Source organism: Dermochelys coriacea, chromosome 3 (assembly GCF_009764565.3).
Source record: "Dermochelys coriacea isolate rDerCor1 chromosome 3, rDerCor1.pri.v4, whole genome shotgun sequence".
In the NCBI taxonomy this organism is placed as follows: Eukaryota; Metazoa; Chordata; order Testudines; family Dermochelyidae; genus Dermochelys; species Dermochelys coriacea.
The window spans coordinates 95,365,976-95,385,139 of NC_050070.1; the positions used below are offsets into that span (position 1 = coordinate 95,365,976).

The following is a 19,164-nucleotide window of genomic DNA, read 5'->3' on the forward strand; positions in this document are numbered from 1 at the left end:
GGGAAAGCTCCTGGCGGGCTGGGCCGGATTGTTTACCTGCCGCATCCGCAGGTTCGGCCGATTGCGGCTTCTAGTGGCCACTGTTCGCTGCTCCAGGCCAATGGGAGCTGCTGGAAGTGGTGTGGGCCGAGGGACATACTGGCCGCCACTTCCAGCAGCTCCCATTGGCCTGGAGCAGTGAACCGCTGCCACTGGGAGCCACGATCGGTCGAACCTGCAGATGCGGCAGGTAAACAAACCGGCCCGGCCCGCCAGGGGCTTTCCCTGAACAAGCGGCAGAACAAGTTTGGGAACCACTGTGCTAGAGGAACAGGCTCTTAAAAAACATTCTTGTACTTTCCCAAATGAAATCACAATGGGAGAAACAGCCAAGTCATCATGAACAGAAAGGGAAATTAAGTGCCAGAAAAAGCTAAAAAAACCAACAGCTTGTGACTATATAAAAAATTAAAATATCATGCTGATCATTTGAATTGGATAAAGCTATGAATTAAATGAGCTGACCTTCTGAAAGTTATAATCCCTTCATTAAGACAGCCTTAGTAGGAAAATCATAGGACAGCAACCTGTGTAACAACACACTGAAATACACACAATTTGTGGTGAGACACAAAAGATACATTGAGGGGATGTGGACCCCTGGGGGGAAAAAAGGCCTGCTGAAAAAAATCATGGGAGTTGGCTGTTCATAGTGAAAGGTTCCAGGCTTACAGCTCTGGTTACTGCAGAGTCAGAGCACTCTACACCCACATCCCCAATGTGTCCCCTTCCTGATTGGGAAGAACAACCCCTAGACACAAGATGGGAGTTGAGTTTCTAAATGGCTGTCAAGGACATCTAGTGGGATGGTAGATTTTGAGAGGCAGGTACCTGCATAACACAGAGTGTGCTAAGACCAAGAATTCATTTCACATAGGCCACTGAACATCAATCAGAAAGCAACAACTTTCAGCCATTACCAATCTGACTCAGTGACCTAGAGGTAAAAAAACTCCACATCCCATTATAAATTGCCTGAGTCCTTCTGGGATATAGTTATCTGAAACCCATGTAAGTCAATCTTCCTATCGAGATAAGCATCGGTTTTATGGTGACGTTATCTTGCACTATACTGAAAAAAAAAAGAGCTATATATGGTTTACAGGTGTGAGCAGATTTATTTCATGAGTTACCATGTTAAAATTCATGGTATTTCAGATGGTAACTATGAAACTGGGATCACAGCTGCATGTTTCACAGATTAAATTCATAAATATAATAAGGAAGAAAAATAGCAGCTTGCAAAAATGCATTATTATTTACATTGCTAGACATGTACAGACAATCACAACACTAATTTACAATCAGACAACTTCACATAGGTCAAGTACCAGTGCATCCCTTTTCTTTAACAGATATTCCACACTATCTGAAGAAATAAACAAGATGGTTGAGGACTGGCATGTTTACTTGCAGCACGCATCCTAAAAGTAATTGACAATACAGTGCACTTTGATGGAGGCCTAGCAATTAACTTATAAGGCCTTCCAGCTCATCTAGTAAAATTAACCATCAAGATTTCTTGCACGTGCCCTGTTTTTGTTGATTACTCCAAGATTATATTATGTTGGCATTTTTACTTGAAAATTTGATTTTGTTTCACAAGTAGTGTCTGATAATATAGCTTCCTGTCTAACTTTTTCTAACAAATGATTGGCCAGCATGATCTATCTGCAGTCTGTGCTGAATTGATAATAACTGTCCAAGAAGAGACAGAGGAAGTAAAAGAATTTCCTTCCCACTCATGAGATCTTTACAGTTTACCTCCTTGCTTCACCTCTCCTTTGACAGCACCACCTTGGCTCACTTCCCCAGATCTCAAAATGAGAAGGAAAGTGAGGTGTTATGATTTTACGTACACATAAGGGAAAAATATAGCAAGTTTTTATTGCTTGCCTTCAACTTAAATGTAAATACTGATCATTAACAGTTTGGATCGTGAACCTTACTATGGTATACTGAGCAGCTTAAAGGTAAGATGTGAGCTTCATTCTAAACTGGTCAACTATGCATAAAAATAGCACCAGTCATGGAGCACATATTTCAGATTTACTGAGGCTTTTTCCATGTCAGAGATCTGATTGAACATTGACAGGATATGATTTAGGATTCCAGGTAATCTTGCAAAAATCTTACTGAAATAAGCCTTGCATTTATATTTTTTGCTCTTTAAAAATTACTACATGGAAAATAGATGTACTTGAATTCAGAACAGGTAGGGGGAAAATAAGAAGAGCAGAAGAGGCAGGAAAATGCACATGCACAAACAAACTGCACAATCTGACAAACACTATTTCAACACCACAGCCTTCCCTCAAGAACAATATTAGTATTGTTTGGATGAATAGTGTTCATCCACCACTTCTTTTCCCTCAGCACCAGACAACAGTAAAAAATGTTTCCAGGTGCCTGAGATATGCTGGATCACATTTCTACAGTAACAAGTACCACTGTAGTTACTGTGGACCTCAGTAGAAGGGATAAAGTGCGAAGTCTCAAAAATACATAGGTCACATGTCTCTCTACTGTCCTGGTGTCTTTGACTTCCGCCCTGAAGTCTTTGGATGACCAGGACTCTTTTCATGGCTGGGAGCTGGAGTAATGGGGAATTGTAATCCATATCCATTGTATCCATCGAGGAAGACACATTGGAAGAAGCGGACTGGAGCTAGGGAAACACAGAAGACAAACAATTTGTTAATATGTACAGTTTCCAGATGGTAAACCTGATTCATCACTGTGTTACTACAGTTTAATGCTCGTGTAACTCCATTAACTTCAACTGTGTTACAGTAGCATAACATTGGAGTAACATGGTAAGAAATTAGACTCTAAATCATCAAGAGGAAAAGCTGAATGGGACTTTTAGCTAAAGTCAATATGTTCTGAGCGCTTTGAGACCTTTATAGCATAACTGAGAGTGGTCCATATTATATTCAACATTCCCACATAAATTTATTATTTCCCTTAGATATATTCTGTCTAGATGTCCGAATATTTGTTTCCTGGAATGGCTTCACTGTATGTATTTAAAGGCCCTTCAACCCAAGCATCCATTTCATGACTCTCTAATTCAGTGACCCATTCTGAATGCTCTGAAGAGTTCTATCAAATGTTCAGGGTCAGAGATACGCAAATAATTGTTCCAAATGACCAACCCTATCATTCCTTCAGAACTTTGGCATCATATGTGGAAGTATTTCTTTCCCAAGGTTTTAATATGTAGGGAATTTTTGCTACCTTTGTGCCACTTGAGACTCAGCCTTTTATAGTCATACTTTTTTTCCATTACCTTCTCAGCTCTTCTAAAGAATCAGAAGAATATGGTCTTTCCACTCAAAGTCAAAAGATAAAATACCAAATTTGTCAGGAATGTTGAATTTTGTAACTGCATTTGAATGTTGATTGCACTCTGGAATTAAAGTTTTTCATGGAATGACTGTTAGTCAATTACATGTTTGGGAAAATGAAAGGAGAAATGCTGGCACTAGATAGAAATTAGTTCTCATACAATTGATTTTCTGATGCCTATATCTTATTCTTTCCTGTTCATTCAATATAAGAAAGTTTATCTCCTCAGAATAACTGTTTAACATGAAACAGACTGCAGGGCTTCCCCTAACAGAAACTCTAATGCAAAGTCAGTTTATTGACTGCCAAATCCCATCAAATGGAGGAGCACAGCACAGTTTGTCACAAATGCAAGTGTATTCACTCTAGTGACTTTTCCCTCTCTGGTCTTTTTGCCTGATGCGCAGGAAGGTTAGTTCTTTATCCAGCTCAATACCACACTTGATAACTGTGCTAGATACATTTGATGCTTCTGAAAATGACTAGATCGCCTATCCAACAAAATATCCAGTTGACACCGATTGTTATAAGGAAAAATAATGTACACCAAGGAAGTCACCAATTGCAAACTCACCTTTGTCTTTTTTAAAGGAAATTATTTCTGCATATTCTTCTAATGGATATAAAAATAAGAAAGTAAGTCAATAGCTGGTTCTTTTTGTTTTACCAATCAGGCAACAAGGGTGTCATGCACTTGCTAGTTCCAATAACTATTATATTTAAAGATATTTAAAGTGACAAAGTACCCAACATGCTATAAATACTGGAATTTAAACTCTCCTACTTTGTGCATGTTTCCAGGTGCAAGTATGGTCTACCATAGAGGTAGCCAAATTGTGGCTTGCGAGCTGTGTGTGGCTCTTTTACAGTTAAACAGTTAAAGTGCAGCTTGCCCCCCTCCCCCATGCTCCCGCCTCCATTCTCCACCTACCACACTTGGGGGGGGGTAGCTCAGGACCTCTGCCTTGCAGCAGGGTGGTGGGGTAGGGGCTTCTGCCAGCAGGAAAGGGGGTCTCAGGGCTTCAGCTCAGGGCTTCAACAGGAGTGGGACTGAAGCTCTGAGCTCCACCAGGTGCCTCTCATGGGGCAGAAACCCCAAACCCCACCAGGAGTGCCCTGGCTCTTGAACTTCTGAATATTGTCCTATGTGGCCCAGAGGATCAATATGGTTGGCCCCCCTGGTCTATGATAAGAGTAATTTTACACAAAGCTCTTGTAGGAGCAGAGAAAATAATACAACAGAATTTTCTGGTAAAGTTATACTAAAACTGATCATTCTACTATCATCAGCTCTTCTGATTTATATGTCATTTCACTTAAAAGTCTGATTTAAAAGCTATAGTTAGTAGCCACTAAATTATTGGGGGACAGGGGGAGACCCCTAGAAGAATTTAGATAATCTGGCCTTTAGGAAGTGGTTAGATAGGATATGCCTTGGTACTAAACATGAAAAGTAGCAGCTGAAAAAAAGAATGGTAAAAATCTCAAAGTGCTTGGAAGATCTGTCACATATTTAGGATCATTCTGAATCAAATGTATCAGACAGCATGACAATGGGCTAGATTCTGTTATTCCTGAGTTCCTTGTTAAGTTGGTTTCTTCTGTTTAGTTAGCTTATTTGTTTAGTTTATGCTGTATTCAACCTCAGAATGTTGTATATTTTGACCAGAGGTCAGGTGATCTGTTATTTATTGTGTTTAAAAAGCTTCAACAAATTTTAGGCTAATCAAGGAACTCCTTGCATATAAAGGACCAGTTCTTGTTCCTCTAAGTCAGGTATGGCTACATGCCCTCCTCCCCAGCTGTGCAGAAGATAGGTAGGTTAAGATCCTTCTTTTGTCACTGTAAAAAAACATACCCAGATTGTGCCTCTGCCGGTGGAAGGGAGAGCAGAAGTTTTTGTGCCTGACACTCCCTCCATAAGAAAATGGTTGGAGCCAGGGCTCCCTTTCTTTCCCCACATACCAGACAGACAGCAGAAGCGGCTGGCTATAATAGTAGGAGGAGCATGTTGCCCCCTGTGAAGTGCTACTGCAGACGACCCTCCCCCCACTAATATGAGACGTTCTCTGGAGGAATTGTGCTTCTGAGTGGCTGGCACAATGCTTTGTGGGGCTTTCCCTTCTGCAGCACACTGCCTCTTGCTCAAAGGGTAAAGTCAAAGCAGGAGTAAATTAAGCAGATTTGGCCCCTAGAAGAAAGTACATACATTCCAGTGTGAATACAGTAAGCTGATTCACAGCTTAAAGGAGACTTAGTAGGTATTTTTATCAGTGTACAAGGTTTAATAAACCAGGAAGCTATACAACTGAATTAATATACTGCAATATGAGGATATTTCCAGTGGAACTTTTTTCCCCTCCAACTTGCCTTTCTGGGGCTGGCCCTTTAAATTTGACCAAGCCAATCAGCAGCAGCTCTAAAGTAGTCATTTTGCAAATGACTGCTATCTCTCTTCCTACCCCCTTGCTGGTAAAGTATCTGTAGCGACTTTGTTTTCTTTTCCTTTTTCCATTTCTGAGAAAATGGCACATTTTCTTACTTTTCAATCAATGAAAAATTGCGTTCTCTGTCTTTGTAAACATCGCCATCTTTCACATTTGTTAGGCAAGCAAAGCAAGTATAAGCAAAGATAAGCATTAAGGCTCAGATTCTCAAAGGTATTTAGATGCTTAACCCTCACTGAATTCAGCTGGAGCTAGGCTCCTAAATACCTTTAAGGATCTAGGCCTTATAGTAGGAACACTACTCCTAAAAAACAGGAGCGGGGGAAGTGGTTTTCAGAATGATCCTTTTTGTTACGTGTATTGTTTTAGTGTTTCTCTTTTTTTCTACACACAATAATATATGCTACAGAATATATATTATCTATTATACTAGAAATGAGATCATGGCAACATTCTACATTTGTGCCAGGTGCTGCTGTATCCATAATATTGCTACTAAGTCCTAATATCCTGGTGTGCTCTGCTCACAGGAGCAGCACATCCATTTCCCGTTTCTATGTTAGTAGTAAAAGACAAAAAGGACTCCTTGTTATTTTTGTGGATACAGATTAACACAGCTACCCCCTGATACTTGACACAATGTTAGTAGTAATACTCCAGTATATGAGCCTGGATGCTCCATCCACATTTTAGTTATAAGCTGGGGACACATCAATTAGAAGTAATGGAGGAGGAGAAGGACTTTGGAGTATTGGTTGATCAGAGGATGACTATGAGCCGCCAATGGGATATTGCCGTGAAAAAAGTTAATGCGGTCTTGGGATGCATCAGGAGAAGTATTTCCAGTAGGAATAAGGAGGTTTTAGTACCGTTATACAAGGCACTAGTGAGACCTGACCTGGAATACTGTGTGTGTGCAGTTCTGGTCTCCCATGTTTAAAAAGGATGAATTCAAACTGGAACAGGTACAGAGAAGGGCTACTAGGATGATCCGAGGAATGGAAAACTTGTCTTATGAAAGGCGACTCAAGGAGCTTGGCTTGTTTAGCCTAACTAAAAGAAGGTTGAGGGGAGATATGATTGCTCTCTATAAATATATCAGAGGGATAAATACTGGAGAGGGATAGGAATTATTTAAGCTCAGTACCAATGTGGACACAAGAACAAATGGGTATAAACTGGCCACCAGGAAGTTTAGACTTGAAATTAGACAAAGGTTTCTAACCATCAAAGGAGTGAAATTTTGGAATAGCCTTCCAAGGGAAGCAGTGGGGGCAAAAGATCTATCTGACGTTAAGATTCTACTTGATAAGTTTATGGAGGAGATGGTATGATGGGATAACGTGATTTTGGTAATTAATTGATCTTTAAATATTCAGGGTAAATAGGCCTAATCCCCTGAGATGGGATATTAGATGGGTGGTATCTGAGTTACCCAGGAAAGAATTTTCTGTAGTATCTGACTGGTGAATCTTGCCCATATGCTCAGGGTTTAGCTGATCGCCATATTTGGGGTCGGGAAGGAATTTTCCTCCAAGGCAGATTGGAAGAGGCCCTGGAGGTTTTTCGCCTTCCTCTGTAGCATGGGGCATGGGTCACTTGAGGGAGGATTCTCTGCTCCTTGAAGTCTTTAAACGATGATTTGAGGACTTCAATAGCTCAGACATAGGTGAGGTTTTTCATAGGAGTGGGTGGGTGAGATTCTGTGGCCTGCATTGTGCAGGAGGTTGGACTAGATGATCAGAATGGTTCCTTCTGACCTTAGTATCTATGAATCTATCTATGTGATATTCTATTCCTGACCCTCCATGTAAGCTTTTGATTTTTTTATTGGTAGTCTTCAGAAATAAACTAAAACTAAACCTACCATTAAGAAAACAAAAACAATCAACACAGTAACAAATTAAATGAATACTTGGGGCTAGGTTCACAGAGAGACTTAGGTCTAACTGCCACTTTAGGCACATAAATCCCAGAATCAGATTGCTCTATTTACCAAGAGATCTAGATTGCTCTGTATCAGAGAACCTCCCCTCTTCATTATTTACCACTCCCCCAATTTTTGGGTCATCTACAAACTTTACCCGTGGGGAATTTATGTTTACTAGATTCCCTAGGCACCTTTGTTTCCACCTCCAGGCATGTGCACTGCTACCTTCAGAAGAAGAGCTCTGTGTAAGATCAAAAGCTTGTCTCTCTCACCAACACAAGTTATATATAAATGATATTACTTCACCCACCTGTCTCTCTAATGTCCTGGAATTGACACAGTGACAACTACACTGCATACTAGATATAAGGTCTCAGTCCTGGATCCTCAAAAATATCTAGGATCCTAACTCCCATTGGACCAATAGGAATTAGGGGCCTAAATACCATTAAGGATCTGGGCCATCATGCTAATCCACTGTAATTTTAAATAACACAGATTTAACTCTGTACTTTGAGCCTTCTGGGACATAAAAAATCTGCAAAATAAAAGATGCCTAGATAATACTTAGTCCTGCCATGAGAGCAGAGAACTGGACTAGATGACTTCTTGAGGTCCCTTCCAGTCCGACGATTCCATGAACTTTAATTCTACAGCTCTACCACTGAAGTCCTTACTCAGGTAAGGAATGAGAGCTTTGTCTGTGTAAGGACAACAGGACAAGCGCTGTGTAATTACAGTGGAATAAAACAATCTGATTTTTTCTTCATTGTCTATTCGGTGTTCGGTTGATACAGGAAGAAAAGACAAACTTCCCTAAACCTAAACTGAAGAAATGTTTGTTTCTTTGATAAAAAGAGTAGAACTCTCAAGATCCTTTCTAGCCCTACTTTTCTATGATTCCAGTCCCATTTCTTTGTGAATAAGAGCACTGCATGAAAGTGAGAAGCAGGTCACGTAGGAGATATATTCTATTAAAGAGAAGTAGTTTTGTTCAGAGAAAATGGTGGTAGGCTTGTCAGAATAAAAAAATTAGAGACTGTATGAGGGAAACAATCATTAGTAATTTTTGTTACTAGAGCCTTGACATTTGAACCAAATTATTCCATTAAGTTGTTTCCCTAATAATATTAAACAATTCAACAAAGCACAAAAATTCATAGCATTATAGAAATCATAGCATTAGAAGCAACTAATTAGTAATCAATTAGGAATATGAGGGAAGAAGGGATAATTTCACTGGTTTCTTACAGATCACTTTCCATTTATTATGAATGCAAATACTGTATTTTGATTAAACAATCAAAACTGAAACATGTAGAAAAAATTAGAGACTGTATGAGGGAAACAATCATTAGTAATTTTTGTTACTAGAGCCTTGACATTTGAACCAAATTATTCCATTAAGTTGTTTCCCTAATAATATTAAACAATTCAACAAAGCACAAAAATTCATAGCATTATAGAAATCATAGCATTAGAAGCAACTAATTAGTAATCAATTAGGAATATGAGGGAAGAAGGGATAATTTCACTGGTTTCTTACAGATCACTTTCCATTTATTATGAATGCAAATACTGTATTTTGATTAAACAATCAAAACTGAAACATGTAGAAAAAATAATTATGGTATGTTAAAATTAATGATTCTTCTAAAGTACTGATTTGGCTACCCAATGTGGGAGGGCTGGGGGAGATTTGCCTCTATTTTCCTACTTTGCCTATTTGGGCTCTCTCTAACTCCTGAACGAAAATACAGGCTGATCACAGAAAGCACTGTAGGAGGTGGATACCTAAAGGAGTCAGGAATCCTCTTTGAACAGCATGAACTTCACCACCTGCTTTCTCATATATCTGCCAAAGTGCGTGCACGTACCTATTAAACATAAAGGATGGCTTTATAACTGTCAATTAAATTTGATCTTGAATACCAAAAGCTAAATGTTAAGGGCTCGTGCAGTAGCAGAAATGTTATTCCCTTCAAATCAGCATATGGTGGATATTTAGACACTGGCTTCTCAATTTAAAACAAAATGGAATTTTTTAAATAATATTTGACATACGAGTTCACCATTTTCTTCAATAACAAGAGTGTTCTTCTTAGAGCATTCGCCCCTTAGTTCTCATTGCTCAGTGATACCCTAAAAACAAGCTCAGTCTGCCCTCCAGGAAACAACCAACATGCTTTAATGGGGATGGGGGAACATCATACACATCAGCAGGAAAGGTCAGAAGCTTTCCAAATCAGTTCACCCATCCACTCTAAAATGACATTTTTCAGCACTGTAATGTTGTATCAGAGACAGCAGCGGAAAAACTATCCCTCATGAGTATATTTCTTCCACATCTAATTTTCTGTCTTGGCTACACAATAAAAGAAATGCATGCTGTACGTGAATGCACATCCTGAAAATAAACTGATGCCTTGTAACATATTGTATGACAATTACAGCAGTAACTTTCTCTAGATGCTCTCTCTCCATCATCTTGGCAAACACTGTACTATAGTTCACATATCCCACTTAGTAGATGTACTCTAAAGATAATTTAATTTATTTAATTAAAAACTTATATAAAATTGGTATTTGGGCTGGCCTAAGGATTGCCACTATTCAATCACATCACATGGAGTATGAGAGCTTGAATCATATATTCGTGTTCAGTGACTCTCTCTCTCCTCCAAACAGCATGGGCTGACGCACCGCAGAAGCAGTGAAAGCAAGGAAGCAATTTGTTTCAGTGTTTGATACCCACTCTGGTCAATTCCAAGACAACAATAATGGTCTGTAGAGAGAACTAGACTCCCAAGACCCTCTACTCAAGGGAAGGTCACAATGACATGATAATTTGAAGGTATCAATGGAGGAAAAATGGAATGGAACCAAGAGGACAACTACAAGCCTTATTCATCAATATAGGAGGTCAGAGTTGAGCAGTGGGGAGGGACACATAAAATTACCATTCACTGAAGCTCTTTCAAATCTTCACAGAACCTCACTATCAGGTGCAGTGTTATTATGTCTATGACTCCAAGAGTCAGTTACCAAGTCCCACAATTCTGAGCTAGCTCTCTGTTGCATGATTCTGTTGGACCACATGTAACATAGCAGCATACAGATTGTATTTTAGCTTTCACATCCTGTGTTCTTTTTCGACTTAGCAATGTACACCTATGAAGACCGGGCAACTCTCTGGAGAGCACCATACAGAGAAAATCCACACCCAAAATAAAAAAAATGATAAATAAAAAAGTGAGACAAAGTGGGTGAGGTAATATCTTTTATTGGACCACTTCTGTGGGTGAAGGAGTTTTAACTTATACAGACACCTGAAGAAGTGAAAGAAGAGACACCTGAAAACTCTTTCACCCACAGAAGTTGGTCCAATAAAATACATTACCTCACCCACCTTGTCCGTCTAATATCCTGGGATCTGTGCGGCTACATCAACACAGAAAATAAAACAAAATTGTAGGCTAGAAAAGGGTCCAATGGAATACATGGCAAAAGTACAGCAGTGTCCTTCAAGTTATATAAGAAAAGGAAGGAAAGTCTCAAAACAGAGCACATTTGGAATCTTTACATATGTGAGGTTTATGCAACAGGGTTTGATTAGCATATGTAAAAAAACCCTTAATGGTTGCTGTATAAATGTTGAGGCTTATAACGATATAAATCTTGAGGCTGGAAACAAACACTCTTCAAAGTCACCACTGAATGAAGGAAGTAATATGACCATTTTTTAAAAAAAAACCATCATGGTGGAGACAACCATTTCAATGAAGTTCTCTCAAATATCAAGTTCTAGTAGAAAAAGACACAAGTTTTAGCATTCTTAAACATTTAAAAGGTTTGCAGTCCTAGCTTATCTAGCAGAGTTTCTAGACTGAGCTGAAGAAATAAGTTTTGGAGTTTGAGTAAGGATGGGATAACAAAATACTAGCAGTTTAGTTATCAATAAAGTACACCTTGGCCAGGAATTTAAAGGGGACTACCCTTTTTTAATCTACAAAACATGGTGTAAAGCAGATCAATCCGCAAAACCTGAAGGCAGATTTACCAGCGCACACACACACACACTCATATACATGTAACTCCCAGTAATACTGTACTTGAGATTACAAGAAATAAGTGCTTCAAAAGGGGCTGTCAGTTTAATTAGGACAAAAGCAATGTTCTTTGCAAACAGCTGCTTTGTTTAAAAAGCGAAGTAGATGTTCAATGGGATATTAATTCTAACAAAAAACCAATGGCTGGAGACTGCAAAAAAAATCAACTAATTACTCTTTACTAAAGCTGCACTGCAGCAAGTGCTAAGTGGACATCAAAGAAAGTGATATGCAAATCCAGCTCAACCAATAAGATTAAGAGCCACATCCACCAGTGAGATGTAGAAATTTTCCGATGTACTGACTGGAAGATTCTAGTTGTAAAGTTGCTTTAGCCAATCATGGTGAGATGACCCTGGTATGGTCCCAGTAGGAAAAAGCTTCTTCATCACCCCCTATTGCTGTTGGCATAGGTAGTGTGGCCACAGGAGAGGGGACATGGACAGGATTTCCCTATGTTGCATCAATCCACAGATGCAGTTTTGGCCTCATGGGGCCCTTAGTAGCTGCTGTAATTTAGAGCAGCCCTCATGCTCTGGTATCTTGTGGCATGAAGATCAGCCTGGTACCTTGTGGCATGAAGATCAGGGAGTCTTAATGGAGGCTTACAGTCCCCTTTCCCCCTGCTTCCCACAGAGTTCACCATGTCCAGATAAAAAGAAGGCTAGGATCTGGCCCAAGATGTCTGTCTACCAATCACATCCACAAATTTGGTAATTAAAATCTAAATTCTACCACAGGTGCGTCTAGTTGATAGAGGGAGCAAAACTGAAGGGTTGGTTTGAGAATGCTTTCATAATGTATTTATAACTATTGTAATTTAAAAATATATAATAGTTATTTATAATTAATACTGTATTATGAACTGTAGAAAGCCATTGAACTGAGAGCAAATACATTTTTTACATCTGCAGATCTTATGTCCCCACAGAGAGGGGAATCCCTAACTGATTAGTAGCCATAATGTTGAACATGACATGTGGTATCTAAAATGTCATGCTGTGGACTAAAAAATTCTACAGCTTGCTAACTCATTCTGGAACCATTTCATGTGAAGGTTTAACTCAGAGGATGTACAGTTTGCATGTGTAGAGAAATGCACTGTATTCCATCCTACAATCTCTTATAATCAGCCACACAGCTACCATGTGTGTGTGTGAATGAACCAAAAGTGCAACACTCCCTCCAAACTAATTAAACACTTCTTCCTGTTAGATAATAAACCATGCAAGACATAATAATGCAACACCTAACTGATGAAAACAGACACCATTCAACAAAGCATACAATGATCAGAGAATACAGTCTGAAACTGAGTGGTACAGTATGATTGATCAAACTTGCAAAAAGCTTCTTCAAGAGTGACAACACATGGCCATCAGACGTGTTTCATTTGTGAAACGGAAGAATAAACTAGATAAATCATTCACAGAATTATTTCCCCACAGAACAGAAGTAAATTTAGGCCCCAAACCAAATCCCTTGGGAGTCAGTGGGAGTTTTTCCATTAACTGCAGCAGTCTTGCAGTGCTGTTGATTTCGTTAGTATTCATTCCCCACAAGAAGAGCTATAGTGATTTGATAGAACAAGCTGTGCTCTGATCATGTACTTTAGACATATTGATGTGACAGGTCTGTGCACACTGATTCCTATGGCCAGCATGATCAGCTAATGTTTTATATTAACATCGTATTTTCTGAAAAGCTGTTAGATACTGAACGATTAAATATTTATTTTTTGCAACATGAAAATCAAACAGTAAATATCCCATCAAGGTGATAGTAATAGATATCAACTAAATGGAAGTTAATACCAGATATATTGTTGACCAATGTAAAACAAAACCTTACACTTTTAACTTTCTAATGCAGGTGAATTACTCCTCCCACAATAACACCGTTTCTCTTTGAAGGTATAGGTAAATTTAAGAAACAGTGCTGGAATTATGCCAGGGATAAGACCTGGTACTTTCAAAAAGGACCCTCAGTCCTTCTTATAAGGAAAGGTGAGACTGAATTAAAATGCCCTCCCCACCCTGGGTTCTCACTGTAGAATTCCAACAATAGGAATACTGGGATAAGTACTGTAAAGTCTAATTTAAATCATTTAAAATATTCTACACTACCTCCAATGGTGTTTGTGGTCATTACCGGAGCAGAGCTGTTCCCATTGGGTTGCATGGTGTAACTGAAATGGCTCCAATAGGTTCAACTTCCACTAATGGGAACTTTGGAAACATAAGATCAGTCTTGCTTCACTAGGTCTATGTAATTTCTTATGAATATTTAGAGACACAAGATCTATGATAAGAAATTTTTTGGATTGTCATTCTGGCCTCCAAACAAGTTATGTTATTAGAAGAGATGGAATAAAACACTGGAAGAGTTATATTTCAGGGGTGGCAGAGGGATTATTCTCATGGACATTCACCTGAAGTGAAGATAAGTAATCTCTGGCATTAGTTTATGTGTCTAGAAACCTTTTGGAGGAGAACAACATTTTATACAGTGTCTCTTCCAGAAGGTGCATCATAGCAACATCACAATGGATACATACATATATACTTTTCTTTCCTTCTATTTACCAATTTGATTTAAGAAGATTAATCAGCCAAACAAAGGGGTAAGAACCAACTGTGTAATAAAGAACATGAAGACACTTGTTATTGTTGTTTGCTTTTGCAGCAGAATCATTCAACTCTAGAGATATTTTTAAATAGTTACTTTGATTTTTATCTTCTGATCTGCCACAAATTCTGCATATTTATTAAATACATATAGCCAATCAGTTTTGTTTCTGAGAAATGTTTTTGACCTAGTTATAGAGGGGGGAAATTAATTCACTGTCCAATAGGCATAAATAACACAACTATTTAAATTCTTTCTGCAAAGTTAGGCAAATCAGAATCTCATTACTGGATCTAAAGCTGCATGTTAAATAATTCTATTCAGATTCTCTGTGCAGCATTAAATCTGTGACTTGCATACAATGTTTGGTTAAAAAACTGATCAGTTTATCCCTAGAGTTATAGTAAATGTGGAGACATTCATTTTTATACATAACATTATAAGTAATGCTTAGTAACATCACTAGTATGAATAAGTCATTGAAAACAACCTTTGTCCCCTTCTCAACTTTATTTTTTCTCATGCTGTGCCATATGCTTGGAAAACCCTCGCCTTCCAAATGACCTCTCTTTCTCCTCCTTCAGATCTCTATCCATGGGCCTGATTTTCCATCGCATTCACTCTCATCCACTATCATTTTCTACCCATTTCACATTCATTTTGCAGTGGCGTAAATGACTACACAAGATTCAGGACTACGGATTATCAGGCCGTATGCCTTTAACACAGGCTTCCATTGGTGATAAACATCAACTGCCTGCTAGGGTTATCATACGTCTGTATTTTACCAAACGTGTCTGGCTTTTTGGTTCTTAAATCACCATCCAGGAGGAATTTTTAGATATCTAAAAATGCCTGGGATTTTGCCATTATTATTTTTCCCCAAAGAAGAGTTGATCATTAAAGAAAGAGAGTGAATGTTGATCATTCGAGAAAAAAAGTGAATGTTGATCACTCGAGAGAGTGCCTGCTTTCCCCCCTAGTTCCCAGTGCTTGCGCCGCGGAACAGCTGTTTCGCATGGATGGGAGGGAGGAGGGGAACGTGGTGCGCTCAGGAGGCGGGGTTGGGGCGGGGATTTGGGGAAGGGGTCCAATGGGGCATGGAGGGGGTGGAGTTGGGGTGGGGACTTTGGGGAAGGGGTTAGAATGGGGGTAGGGAAGGGGTGGAGTTGGGGCGGGGTTGGGGGTGGGGGAGCGTGAGCAAATCCCCCCCTTCTGTGGAGTGTCCTCTTTGTTGAATGTTCAAATATGGTAACCCTACTGCCTGCTCCCCTCCTTATGATTTATCTTTAATTAAACACTGTGGAGCAAGATCTAACCATGTGCTTTGTAAAGCACATTCACAACAGTGGTACTATGTAAGTATTGCAAAATAATATGAATAAACTAATAATTAAAGGAAGTAACTAATATGTACTTTCATGACTGGAAGATTGAACAAGTAAGGTGTAAGAGCTAGTACAGAATAGCAGACTCTGAGATCCTGTAGAGGAGTACAGTAAGTCTTCTGTTGACTCACCCTAGGCTATGCTAAAACCCTATGTTAAAATTCTAAGTGGTCACTACTGAGTTGTGCTGGCAGACTGGGGACTTTAAGTCAGGCTGCCCCAGATGAGTGCCCTAACCACAAGACACTTGGCTATTCTACAGTGAGTCCCCCTGGCTTTTTGGAACTGATTTTTGTTGTTGTTGTTGTTCACTGGCAGTTATTTGCACAGCTCTAGTTACCAATAAAGCCAACCCCCAGAAAGGGGGTTAGTTTGGACAAGAACTCAGTATATGTGTGCACTTGTAAAGGATCCAGCAGGGATCCAGCCTGTTCACAAGGTCTACATAGTGTCCGCTGTATTTGTACTAAACTTGCAGTCTTCACAGGGATTTACATGTTTCAAAAGGATAGAACAAGTCCCATGTATTGAGATATTAAGTGTGTATCTTATAATAGACTATGATGGTACTACAGAGACAGGCTATTGATTTCCTTATAATTAAACCAGGCATTGACCTTTTGTTTTTAATCTTTCGTACGTGTGTTCATTTTGAGTCTAATCCAAAACTCACTGAAGTGGGAGACTTTCTAGTGGCTTCAATGGGCTTTGAATCTGGCCCTAAATCTTTCATTTTATCTACATACATATCTCACAGAGATTGTTAGTTTCTCAAGATGGTTTCATAGAGGATAACCTCAGAAAAATGGAATTACTAACACAAAGTTACTGGTATTCACAGGTCAGATGAAGTACTAAATATTAAAACAGTCAGTCAAAGATTCAGTCAGATATGTCATATGGGCAGTACAGATCTTAAGTATAAAACCATGACGTACCTCAGAGTATGAGCTCATTCCATTATTTTTTAGGAAATGGTGTGAACTCTCAAGATCCAAGAAGTGAAAAATAATGTTAGTGATTTAATGATGAATTTTGGTGAAAAAAGAAACTGGGGAATCTTTAATATACGTTTTTTTGAGTTTATTATTTCTCTGAGTCTCAACTGTTACTAGTAGTGTTCCTTTTAGTTATCCTCATTTCCTTTTTTGAGAAGGTTATGTTTTTTCTCCTCAATATTTTTTGTTAAGCTTCAATGAACTATAATCAAGTCGCAGTCAAGTTACCAAATTCAGAAGTTTGATCTCAACAACTGATTTTTTTTAAATAAAAAAGGGGGTGGAGCTGTGAGAAGAAGCTACTGCCAGGATACTAAATCCATCACAAATTTGCAATATACAAACAGTCTGACATACAATAGGTAAGAAAGAGAGTGCAAGATGTAACACTGGATTTTCAGTAGGTGAGCTTTCACAGTTGAGAGCTATTTATACTGGTGTTTGTCCCTCTCTTAGCTAGTTTAAGTTTTCTTTTGTGGCAGTTGCCTCTTGTCTGTTGCAGAAAAGTTCAATCTTAAATTTAATAAAGGTTTCAGTACGTAACACCCGCCCCCCAATCCTCTAAAGGTTTCGGGGAGGGAAAAAAAAGACACATTCCTTGTCAGTGTGTCAGAATAAATAACTTTTGAAAAATCTCATATGCTCCAGCATTGATAAGTATATGTCACCTGAACAACAAAGATGGTCTCTCAAATGGCTATAACACTAAATAGAACTTACTTGCTGTTTTTGCAGCTTTAGAAATCTTCTCTGCAAGGGAAAAATATATGACTTGTAGACACTAAATGCAAGACAATAAAATAACTTAATAGTAACTGTCAATCTCTACATGTTAATACAGACTCGAAAAACCTCAGCAATCCCAGAAGATGAATTCATTATAAGTGGTGATTACTATGTGCCCTTGAATATCTTCTGGTGATAATGTGATTGGATCAATCCTTTTTATACAGGAAAACATCTGAGAAATTACTGCAATATACCACGGTAGGAGCAAAGGATACATCTATTTGAAAAATGCTTTCTTCAATAGAGATGGTAGTATAATTTGTTTGTATAAAGGATTTTTCTATCATGCTTAGTGATAATTTAAGTTTTCTCTGAGATTCGACTTTGACTGGGCAGCAAGCATAAATTCTTTTGACATGAGGACCTTTAAGAACTCGCAAAATTGTAAAAAACACAGATACAAGACTTGTATACAAGTAGAATTGTTATTCTACTCCTGAAATGAAGGCTGCTTGTGAAGCTACCTTTCTATTGCTAAATATATTTGTTTTACCTAGAAAAGAATCACTCTGCCCATTAGTCTGAACATTGCACCAACTTAACAAAAATGTATGTTATATGTAGCTATTATCAGAGTTCATGGTCTCACTATTGTAATCTCACCCTCCATTTCTCCCTCACTGTATTGTTGCATTATTTGTAAATAATTAGAGTAAAATAATTATAATATAACAATGACTTATACAGTTGTTTAGCTTTTCAAACAATTGTAAATGTTAACACCTACAGGACAGTCTTATAAAATAAATGAAATAGTCCCAGTGACAAACTGGGACCTGGACAGTCCTGAGTTTTGGGTAGTATTTGACTCTAGGTGTGTGTCTGAACTTCCCTGCTTGTGCCTATTTCTGTATAGACTGAGCAAAAACTACAGAGCCAAATATTCCTGAACTTTATGGAAGATCATCTTTGACATTTAGACAGGCCCATATCTAGTGATATAATTTTTTTTTAAATAATTGGTGTGCAGGTTTACTAAGGAATATAAGTTATTGTCTACTGCAAGTATCAATATTGCTTTTGCTTAGCAGGGTTCTGCTTAAATCCTTGTATATATGAATGTTCTAAAATTCAAGATATATACAGATTTTAAAATTGCTTATTGCTCTTTATCTGATTGCATTATAATATCAAGAAACAGATGAAAGATTCAAATCCAACTCTAAGAATATGAAACTGCTCTATTTAAGCTTTAGAGGCCAACAGAAGATTTCTTATTTAACTTTTTACATTATCCCAGAATGCTTAAATAGTTTTCAGCTTCGATTATTCCAGTACAAAGTATTAGTATTTAATACACTGGGCTTAATGTATCAGCCTTAACTGGAAATACATAGGAAGCAGAACTGAAGCTCAAACTTATTATATGATCTTAGATTTGGTCTCAGATTTTAAATTCTTAGAGTTCAGCTAATACTGAAATATAAAATTGACAAATGTTTGACTATAATTCACTTTGATGTTATTTATAAAACCTTTATTTGT

The 19,164-nt window shown here is 38.3% G+C and overlaps 1 protein-coding gene across 1 annotated transcript in view; it reads right to left on the minus strand.

Annotated features, from left to right (window-relative positions):
• Positions 1–211: 211 nt before the first annotated feature.
• Positions 212–19,164, minus strand: part of LOC119852970 (triadin-like) — a 55,345-nt gene continuing 36,392 nt past the window's right edge. Inside the window, exons 15-17 of the mRNA XM_043511475.1 lie at positions 17,611–17,640; positions 3,965–4,003; positions 212–2,707 (exon numbers count right to left, since the gene is read on the minus strand). Coding sequence (XP_043367410.1) covers positions 2,562–2,707; positions 3,965–4,003; positions 17,611–17,640 — 215 coding nt within the window. The 3' untranslated portion in view covers positions 212–2,561. The remainder of the gene's footprint in view (positions 2,708–3,964; positions 4,004–17,610; positions 17,641–19,164) is intronic.